The sequence below is a fragment of the Hibiscus syriacus genome, unplaced genomic scaffold (genome assembly GCF_006381635.1).
Source record: "Hibiscus syriacus cultivar Baekdansim isolate YM2019G1 unplaced genomic scaffold, ASM638163v2 tig00003041_pilon, whole genome shotgun sequence".
Classification (NCBI taxonomy): Eukaryota; Viridiplantae; Streptophyta; class Magnoliopsida; order Malvales; family Malvaceae; genus Hibiscus; species Hibiscus syriacus.
Window position 1 is genome coordinate 4,679,119 of NW_024061960.1, and position 11,951 is coordinate 4,691,069.

At 31.3% G+C, this 11,951-nt stretch overlaps 1 protein-coding gene across 1 annotated transcript; it reads left to right on the plus strand.

Moving 5' to 3' along the window:
• The first annotated feature begins 4,485 nt into the window (after positions 1-4,485).
• Positions 4,486-5,396, plus strand: LOC120167337 (vascular-related unknown protein 1-like). Its single transcript, XM_039176388.1, has 3 exons — positions 4,486-4,949; positions 5,060-5,134; positions 5,242-5,396. The coding sequence occupies exons 1-2, from the start codon at positions 4,590-4,592 to the stop codon at positions 5,060-5,062; spliced, it is 363 nt and encodes a 120-aa protein (XP_039032319.1). The 5' UTR covers positions 4,486-4,589; the 3' UTR covers positions 5,063-5,134; positions 5,242-5,396.
• Positions 5,397-11,951: the final 6,555 nt, after the last annotated feature.

Consider the following 11,951-nt stretch of genomic DNA (forward strand, 5'->3'; position numbering starts at 1 on the left):
GAAATTGGTGTTTCAAGAGAAATGATATTAAGAAAGATGAAATTGATGTTTCAACGAAATCGTTCTTAGTGAAGATAAAATTGGTGTTTCAAGATAAATGGGCTTAAAGAATATAAAATCAAAGTTTCAAGGAAAACATCTTAAAATATATGAAATTAATTTTTCATGGAATAAGTCTTAAAGAAGACAAAATTGATTATTTTTCATTCTAAACATATTATTTTATCCTTTAATTTTAATTTTTAGGTTTCTATTGATATTTTTAAATCTTTGATTTCGTTCTTTTATAACGTGCCTAACTTTAAAAAATAATTATTTTTTCATAAAATATATTATTATTTATAAAGATCTTATACGTGTAATTGTATTACAAAAATTTAAAACTTTTCATTTTGGCTTATATACTTTTAATTTTCTTTTAGTTTGGTCCCCATGCTTCAAACAAAAATGGCAATCAAACTAAAACAGTTGCCATTGACTCCGATAATATCATATTTGAAAAAAATATAAGCCAAAGATTTAAAATTATTTATTATACCAAAATGTTCAAAATTAAACACACAAATTCATTCTTTCTGAATTTGTTTCTTTTGATCCCCATAATTTTAATTTCTGTTCAAAATTTCATAATATACTTATAGTTCATACACCAACATAGTTTAATTTCTTCCCTTCTCCTCAAGGTTTCATTTAAATTGGCCAATTTTTGAAAACTTTCGTTTTCATCCTTGTACTTTAACTTGTCAACTTAATTCTAAAAGTATAAAAACAAACTACCGACGACTTTGCCTAATACACCATAATATGCTATTATAAAATTCGATATAAATTAATCAATAAATAGATCGAATACCAATGACATTAAGAAAAAACCACACACACAAGGTAAGGGTGTAGGGCCAGTGGCGGGCATGCAGATGGTGTCGGATCAGCATCGATCATGGGGTCATGTTGTTGGTGTCATTGAAGGCTATGCCAACAGCCAACTTACCTTCAGTGTTATAACGTGAAAAAACAGGTGAAAATGATGAGACTTGGAGGTCAATACATTTAAAACCCTAAATTTATTATGGTTTTTATTGGTTTCAAGTCAATTACAGTCAACCGGGGCGATTGAAGAATGATTTTTTCTTTATTTAGCCGCCTCAAATGTAAACCCTAATTTATTTCCTTTTTGTTTGCTTCCCTTTGAAACTTTCCTCCCTCACTATTTCGATTGAATCCCAGGTTTTCTTTAACTTGTAAACCCTAAGTTTCAGATTTTGTCTCAACGTGTGTGTATATATATATATAATTAAAAATAGCACTAAAAATCGTATATACAGGGACGAATACAAAATTTTATGTTAGATGGACAAACTTCAAAGGAATTTAGAGGGGTGAACTTAAAAAAATTCTAGGGGGCGAAAATATAAAAAATATAAAATATACGATAATTTTAAATTTTCAGAATGGGCGGCTGAGGTCCATCCAGAGTTGTATCTAGGCCTAAGCCTACCTAGGCCATGACCCGCCTATGCCCAAAAAAGGTAAATTATTTATTTAGTCACCCACTTATTATTTAGTTTCTGTTTTGGTCACCCCAACTATTATTTAGTTTAAATCACCCTTAATGTTACATTTTGGTTTTGATTTGGTCACTCGTCTTTAAAAAATTAGCAGAGATGTTGACGTGCCATCATAAAATAATGTCACATCAGGATTGAAAAATAATAAAAAATATCATGTTAACATTATTGTTAATTTTTTAACGGTAGGTGATCAAAACAAAACCAAAACGTAAGGTTATGCATGATTTTGAAAAAAATAATATTTGAATGACCAAAGTATAAATTAAGTAATATGTGGGTGACCAAGTAGTTTGTTTACCTAAATAAAAATATGTATGAATTATTTTAATAAAATTATATTGGTCCAATTAATATATTTTTAACTACTGAGGTAAGTTGTTTCGTAATATATATATATATATATATGTGTGTGTGTTATAGTCGTGAATAAAATTTACTGGTCCAAACTTTATCAGAATTTGGGGTTAGTGATGTTGTATTATTGAAGCCCAGCCCATTAAACATGGAGTATGTCACTGTCAATAACAAATCGAGCTCAATTTCCCATCTCAAAATTTGGTAGACTGAAATATGTTTGATGGACACAGCCCACTATCCATTTGTCCCAGTATAATGAAATATTTTCAACTGAATTTATGTTTATTGGATTTTGATGTATATATAATACTAAATTTTGTCACATTCACATCGTGGATAGAATGAAATATTTTATTTATTTTTTAAATTATTAATAATGACTAATAGTTGAGTGATAAATATAGATTCAATTTCAGGGTGTCACAGTCCTTAACTTTAAATAGGAGTGTAAATGAATTAAGGTTGAACTACAAGATCATATTCGTTTGTTTATGTTTAAAGGAATTCATGTTCGTTTAAATTTTAATATCATGTTCGTTCGTTTATTTTGTAAGGTGTTCATATTTGGTCTGTTTAGCATTTGACATGGGTATAAAAATAGGGTTAGTCAGTAAAAAATAAATATTCTAAGTGATCTTAAAATTTTTAATATTTATAATTAAGTCCCTAAAATGTATGAACTACAATTTAGAAATTTTTAATGTTTTGATTTGTATCTGAACCCCTATGTTTGACATATGTGTTAATTTAGTCCTTAAATAAATATTTGATTATTGTTTAATTGATTTATAATCTAATTTAGTTTTAATTCAACTTTAACTATGTTTTGATAAGCCAATATGACATCTCTGACTTAGTTTCTGACTAAATCAAGTTGAAATATTATAAAATATTACAACTGATCTGATTTTACAGAAAAAAGAAAATTAAACTTCCACTGCAGTATTTTTTTCTATTTGAACCTTTAAGGCCAACAAATATAACCTTGGTCATTGTATATAATAAATTATTTAATTGTTACTTTATATAATAATCTTTTTCATCACATTATTTACAATGAAATATTGAGATAAAGTGGTTAAATAGAATGAACAGATAAAATCAAAAGGATCATGATTATCCTACAAGAATAATATATTAATAATATATTTTCACTTTTTTAGAATTATATATATTTTCTCTTAAAATATTATAAATTTATTTATAATATAAAATTTTATATTCGTTCATAAATTAGTATAAATATTACAATATCTAGAACTTTTGAAAGAAATATGAATTCAAGCCATCTGGACCCAAAATTTTGTTTACATTTAATCATACACAAATATGACAATTACATCTAATCAAAGGAGAGATAAGAGCAAGCAAAGGTTATCCACTAAGCAGTAGGTGGGGTTTGCCTAATTAATTCCAACCTTTTGATCTTAAGTCCAACTTTAAGCATTGCTGGTATTAAAAGCCTAACATTATTTGAATTTGGCTCATGTTCAATTAGAATCTATGTTCTTAATCCACTCATTAATTGTTATTCAAAGTTCATTTTCTACCATTGTTGAGATATAAAAAAATGTTATTAAGCACGAACTAAATTATTTCAGTGTTTAAAGGAATTAGTGTTGTTTCTAGAGGTCATGGGTTCGAGCACTAGTAACTGCAAGGGTGATTGAATGTTCATTATCAAATGATCGAGAGTATAATGATATATTCTTTAAAAGAATCACTTAATTTTTATAAAAAGATTTATGATATTTAGAACATACTCTTATATACATGATATTTTTTTTGGAATAATACGTTAGTAATTATAAGATAATATTTGTTCAATTTTTTTTCTTAATCTATTTATAATGCACACGCATCTCGCACGACATAATTACTTGCATCTAGATTGTTTTAAGAAAAATATTTCGTTTTACTATTAAGCTCACATAATATATTATATATAAGTGATAAATGATACTCGGTAAAGGAAAATTATGAGATCTTACTAAATAATAGGTCCACCAAAGACATTATTATTTGAAACGGAGTGATTATTTGATATAGTGATAATATATAATTCTATGCTTCCCCAATAAATCTAATGATGACACAAAATTAAAAATAAATTTATCAAATTGACGCATAAAATATTAATTCTTTAAAATTTATACGATAATTATATAACAAATGACTTATCACATCATTCTTAAAGATAACAAAATACTAATAATAAAATTAAAGGTAATTGTTTATTACATAAACCATAGTTGATTAAAAAATAAATATAAAACAACAAAACTATAATTTTTCTTTTAATAATTTAAAAATTATAAAATAATATATGTTTAAATTTTTTTCTAGTCGTTAAAAATATAAATATTTTTACATGTACAATTACTTAAACCTATAATCTTTTTAAAAAATAATTTTTACTTCCTTCATCGATACTATTCCATAGTTAACGAACATTTGAGATTTAAATTGTAATATTGTGTTGTAACCGCTGCTTTTGACTTCCATCGACTCACCTTGGCCACACCAAGAATCTACATTATGGGTTCCATTTTCTCTAATATTTTTAAAATTATAGACAAATGCCCATTATTAAGAGCCTCTCCACCTTTTCTTCCCAAAGAACTACACCTAAAATCTCTAATCTCTAGCCTTGTATGATTAATGGAGAATAACTCTATTACTTCGTCTATACACAAATCCATTGCTTCCAAAGGAACAACAACAACCAAGGAATCAGCCGAAGAAAGCGGGTGGACTGCTTACTTCGAAGATTTCTCCAACAACAATCATTCTCATCAACCAAAAACCTACTCTCCTGGTTTCAGTTGCGGCTCTTCCTTGATCTCCGACGCCGCAACGACGGCCGTCGTGGCGCGTAAAAAATCCCACGATGACCATCATGTGTTGGCCTTCCCTTCGACGGTTCCCAGCAAATTGAGGTTCAAGAAAACAGGAACCAAAAGAATCTGTGAGGATGATTCTTTGGAAGATACTGCTAGTTCTCCTGTTAATACTCCCCAGGTACCAATAACACACGTTTTTCTGCATTTTTTTTACCTTTAATATTTGTTTTTCTCTTGATTTGATGCTTAAAAATAGTGGTCTGAGTTTACTTTCCATAACTTTTTTAGTAGGATAGAAGTAACTTCAAATCAAATGATATGAATCCTAGAAAAAGAGAAGAAGATCAAATGCATAGTTCCCTGGTAATTAAACTTGTATATTTCAAAGAATATTTATTAGTGCTGTTTTGGTTAGAAAGTTGACCTAATTTATAAGTTGAACTGATACCGGAAATTGCTGACTTTTACAGGTGAAGGAAATTAATGGTTCAGAAAACTATTCCAAGAATCAGATTGAAGAAGAAAAGAAAATGAGAACTGATATTGGGATGAAGAAAAGATGGGTGTGTTTACCTCTTTGTCAATGTTGGTTAGCTATTTTGGTTAATTTCATCGTTATTCTCTCTCTATGTACACACAAAATTTCATGTTAATAAATATATTAACATCTCAAATAGCCGTGAATATATAGGATATTAAGGATTAATTAAAAAAATATATGTATAAATATTAAGTTTATTAAATATAAATACGTGAAAATTACGTCTAATTATTTGTTTATTATGGCCGCGAAGAACTGGGGAACTAGTGGTCCTGCTTGTGACGCGGCAATAGTTCTTAAGTAGTTGACGTGGCATCTACTCTTGGTGACAGAATTGCATGTATGATGTTTAAAAGGATTCACACACATTTTTTAAGAGCATCAAAATTTAATTAAATTTTATACTTTTGAAACAAAGAAATATATTAGGGTTGTCACCTGTGTTGTCCTACTTTTCAATTAAAAATTAGAAAACAAGTTATGAAGTATTGTGATAATATATATTTATGTTACCAAGATTTGGTTCGTGTTCTTCATAATTAAAAATCTAAATATTTTAAAATGTAAATATTGATATTAACAAATCATATTAATGTTGACGTGATAATATTTTTTAATTTTAAAAAAGTTATTTATAATATTATAAATTATACAGACTTGATTATTATTATTATTATTATTTTTATCGAAGACTTAACTCAATTATTTCCTTTAATTTCCCGAAAATGATTTACATGATATATTTACGTTTTTTCTTCTTGTGAGCGGAAACATTTGTATCATAATATGGACTGAAATCGAGTTCATTATTATTTTATTTTTATCTTTTAATATATTGATTTTAATCATGTATAGACAGTACTCAGTTATATGTGAATTATATTTATAATCGAATAAAGTACACAAATGATCCTCGACTATAGAGTGTTGTTTTATTGGGTCTCTGACTATTGAAAGTTACAAAATAGTCCCCCGATTATCGGGATTTTCTTTGTTGAGTCCCCCGACTATTAAAAGTTACAAAATGATCACTAGACTATTCATTATGTTTCAAACTCGTCCTTTTCCATTAAAAAATTAATAGTAATATGAGTTGGACGTTAACCTGCTGGCTGAGATATAATAAAGTTTGATCTTATAATCTCAAACGAATATCTTATCTCAGTCATCATATTAACGTCCAGCCCAGACGACCGTTTTTTTATCGAAAAATGATGAGTCTAGATCATAATGAATAGTCGGTGACTATTTTGCAACATTTAATAGTCGAGGGACTCAACAAAGCAACTACCTATATTTAAAGGATCATTTTATAACTTTTAATAGTCAGTGACTCAACAAAGTTGTATCTTATAGTCATAGACCATTTGTATACTTTACCCTTTATAATTAGTCATGAATAGCAATTACATTTATATTAAATAATAGGGTAAACTACATATTTGGTCACTTTCGTTTGAGTTTTTATAAACTTATGGTCACTGGATTAAAAAACATAAGTTTTGGTCACTTACGTTATCGTTTTATTAAGATTTGATAACTTAGACGTTAGATGCCATGAGTTGGATGATGTGACACATTACTAAAAAAGTTAAAAAAAAAGTAACCCTTGAACTTTAGATAAATTACTAATCATGAGCATTTTTGTAAACCGAAAATATTTCAGGAATAAAATATCAATTTACTATTTTTTTTCTCAAACCTATCTTTCACTTGCGTCGCACACCTCCGATTTATCTTCTCCGTTGCCGTTAACCACAAAGAGCACTTGCAATCGAGATTATTTGCTCAAGGTCTAACACCACCCCAAGCACCACAGAGAGCATGACACACCCAAATGTCGTCTAAACGTTTGAATTGGGTTCTCAAGTCCCTTGTAAACACTTTCATGCCATAGTCATTAGTGTTGCATCCACAACTTTCACATTTTCCATTCGAAAGATCGCTTCCTTCTCCTTTAAATATATATATCATCCAATTCTTATTTCAGCTTGTTGATCCTGGCTTTGATTTCAAAAACATCGGTGGCACCGGGTTAGAGGGCCTTGTCACGAGCCTTGACGACATGTTCGACTTTAATAGCCTTTGTGATCAGCATCTTAGGCCTCTGTGGATTGAATGATAAGGCATTAATACCCAAAAAGGAGCCTCCCTTGCATTTTCTAAACTAATCACCCTCTTCGAATCTGTAAAGCCTGGCAGTCATTTGTTCACCTCCAAGAACAAGATTTTTGGCATCTTGGTTCGGGTCATCGGTATTTGCATTGGCACTTTGTGAGACAGAGCCTGGACTAGTTGAACCCAGGGGAACCGGTGCATTGGACTCGAAGGCGTCACAGACCGAGGAGAATAGTGTGAAAGTGATATTGCTAGGGTTTATTGGTAATGGAATTACATTTCTCCAAACAATTTTGAAACTAAACTTTCCATTACAGACCGAGGAGAAATGCTTTGAAAATAATTTTGAAAAACTTTATATGTTGAATAAATCATTACTCATGTAGTAAAGGAACGCCTTGACACTCAACTTTATGTAACACCCTCATACCGATGCGGGTGACCCGATCCGATGTGTCACATTAGGGCCATCGGAGTGACCCACAGTAAAAATCCAGGAAAAATTAAAATTATTGTTAAAACGTGTAAAATCATAACACAATTTATAAATAAAATATAAGTTCTGGACTCAATATATATAAAAAAATCAAATGTGACCTATATGCCACCTAATTACACATTGTATCGTACTCTACAACCAAAGCCCAATGAACTCCTAATACTGAAGTTGATAGCTACATCAGATCGATTCTTTTAACTTGAAATGGTGGTAAAGAGTGAGCTTTGAAAAATATTAGTAATATAGAACTACTAAATGAATGCAATAGACCATCGGGTATAAGGTAAAGCATAAATTCCTTAGCTGGAAAGTCATCATCAAATTCTAGCTGTGAATTCAAATTTCATTAGCTAAGTCTTCAGTTACAAACAAGAACTTACGGTCTGAAGGAACTATTCAGAGAGAGACGGATTCAGAAGATTGAATTGGAGTCTTGTGTGTTCCAAAAAAAACAGAGAAATATGTACATATCATTTAAAAATAATAGTAGTTTAGAACGTATTTTACAACCACAATAATACCCTCCAACTGAACACCGATATGCAGTTCCCCAGAACTGCATCTATAAGGACTTACCCTAGATCCATTGGGTGTAGGAGCTAACCTAACAAAATATCTTGGGGCCTGAGAGCCTACCCAAGGGAGTACCTTAGGGCCTAAGAGCCTACCCAAGGGAGTACCTTAGGGCCTAAGAGCCTACCTAAGGGAGTACCTTAGGACCTAAAAGCCTACCAAAGGAAGTACCTTGGGGCCCTAGAGCCTACCCAAGGTCACCTTAGGTCCATAAGGAATTATCAGCTTGATCAGAGCTAAACCTCCATACTCTAGAATTCTATCCAAACAATATCCCAATAATAGGTTCATATAGTAAACAGTAGATTCCATTATCTATAAATCAGGAACGACTATATTTTCCAATGAAAACATATAATTAGAGAGCATAGATCATGCATCCATAAATCATAAATAGTAAATTAGTAACTTCGGTAAATCACATTTCAAGACATATAAAATAATCATATAGCACATAGGGAACAAACTAGAGTATCCAGTTATTTTTTGGAGGTACATAGAAATTATCAAGCAGGGAAAATACGAAACTTCTACAAACTGATAGTTAACGAATTCATCAGTCATTCAGGAAGTGATTTATTAAGATCATAATATTCAGATAAATCAGCAAGGTATTCAGGAATTATTGCATAAAAAATTATTTATGATTAAGACATTCCTAAAGTGATTCAATCAATCAGGCTTATAAGGGCATTTTAGTTATCTGATTTTTGAGAAATTTTGGTAATTCAGTTTAATAAAGGAATGCAACGATTTACAAAATTTTAGATTTCAAGCATCTTAACAGGTTTTCAATTCCAATCGAACTGTACAATTCCCAGTAAAAGCGACACTTATCAATTATGCAGGTAGAGAAACTTTATGAATATTTATTTATTAAAACTGACTGCACTGCAGAATGGAACTGATCACCTTTAGAACTATCTTTGGGTGGATTATGAGGAGACAAACAAGTATTTATGTAATATTTATTTACTTCTCGTATTGTAATAGTATTAGGGATGATCGACCTACTTAGGTCATATTGTAAAACCTTAGGGGCATTACATTATTTAAAGCTTCACCAGTATTTTCAGAAGTTCACCATAAGCATTTGCTTAATCCAGGTCATGAGGGTATTTAGATCATTTTTTTATTCGAGATAGATTTATTCATTCTAGAGCTTAAGGGTATTCAGTCATTCCATGGCTTGGGGGTATTTTAGGTCATTTCTCACTTTAGGGGTATTTTTGGTCATTTTATAGTTCAAGGGTATTTCAGCCTTTCTTTCTGTCCAGTCTTTCCATTTAATTCAAACTTGTCATTTATTTCAGTCATTTCAAACAATTATGACAATAAGAATACTTTCGATAAGTTAGCCTTCGGGTGTATGCTCATAAATTAGAAATTATGGGTCTAGTGCCTTCTTAGAGGTTACAAACTGTTTATCTAAAATCTTTCGAACAAAATAGGAACTTAACAGTTAAATAAGGAATTTATTGGATTAGATATGAATTCTCAGGGATACTTTCTCAATCAAGGTCAATCTGAACTATTTTGACCTCTTAGGGGTAATTCTGTAATTTTTTATCTAAGTATTTTCGATGTTTCAATTTTTAATGAAAATAATCAAATTTTAAGGGTTATGAGGTTAAACGCTTCACTGGTTAATCACGGAGCTTGAAATTGTTCCTTATAAATCTTCTAATTTCTTATACAAACCATCAGAGTTTGATTCAATTACTTTTTTGTTTGCAATATTCAAATCAAGTTTAGAAATAATTAACTATACAAAATGAGATCAAATATATTCATCCATGCACTTAGCAATACCAACATGTACCATAAAGCATGAATAGGGTAATAAAGTATTACCTCGATTCTCGAGCTATATCGGTCAAACATTTAAACTCTATTTGATACCCTCGAACTTGAATCCAATGTCCAATAATATCTCGAATACATATCAACAGAAATTACATCATAAACGGAGCTTAATTATGAAAAATTGATCGAATTGGAAGGTTAATTAGTGAAAAACAACTTACCAAGTTTGAATTTGGCAGAACGAACCTAAAAATGAATTCACGACGTCGAAAAACATCAGGATATGTGTTGCCAAAAAAGTAAACGGCCGATCAATGACGATCAACAGCTGGTCAACGACCAGTCAATGCCTAGTCAACGACTCGGCTCGGTGTGTCTCGGCTTGGCTCGACTCAGTCCAGGCAACTAGGCTCGGCTCGACTTAGTCTAGGAAGTTCAGTTCAGACTGGTTAAATCGATCAACACACTCCCCAGGCTGACAAACGATGACCACGCGCAAAGAGTGGCACGTGCGGTGGCTTTGGTTGTCAGTTCGATGCGAAAGTTTCCTGATTCGTATATCGATACCTCGAGAGTCTTGTGCATGTATTATTTTTTGACAAAACACGGCAGAGTGTGAAATTTTTAAAATGTTCAAAATTTTCCAACAATGACCGACAAGTGACAATGGAGGAACAACGACGAGGGGACGTAATCGATTGGGTTTCAAATGCACGGGGATGAGGAGTTCAATGGCGGCGATAGTAAGGCGAGCCGACACCTTGAACAGTCAAAATTGAGGGATAACCGAGGCGTCGAGTGGGTTTTCGATGTAGCCTTGGTGAACTCCCCCAAGGTAAACGATAAACGAGTTCTAGGGCGAGGTTGGAGGGGTTTTGGTCGGAGTGATACGGTGGTCACGATGGGGGTGACAGAGAGTTGAAAGGCGGTCGAACGGTCGAGATTCGGGAGGGCGGACGGGGAAGGTTTAGGAATTGAGGGATTATAAATTTTGGGAATTTAGGGGTTTAGGTATTAAAACCTTATTTATAAGCCTTAAATATAATTTTAATTAAAAAAATCATAAGTAGTACCCTGCCTTAAACGGCTATGGCATGGGCGACCATACCCTAGGGACACGGTTCGACACCCCGCAACATCAACTCTATATTTTTTTCACTGACTAAAAAAATGGGGAAATTCAGAGTTAAGTCTCTAAACTTCCTATAGATGCTAATATAAGCTGCAAGTTTTGAAATCTTATAATTTGGTCCTCAACTTTCTTTTAATTAAATTTGGGGTGTTACAATTCTTCCCTCGTTAAAAGAAATTATGTCCTCAAAATTTACCTAAGTTATAAAAATGTGGGAAATATACTTTAATCAATTTTTCAATCTCTCAGGTATATTTTTAAAGGTTTACGATTGCTTCTACTAAACCTTAACCAGCTGATTAGGCACAAATCTCTTCTTTTTCAAAATTTCAGAATCTAAACATAATTCTTCTCGTAGAACCAATCATACTTTAATTACCAATCCTTAATCAGAATAACACTTGCTTACTTTCAGTACAACATGTAGACATAATTATTTTCTTTTATAAGAGCAGCATCACCTCGAGATTTACACCATTACCAAGCATTCAAACATTTACTTTAATCTCAT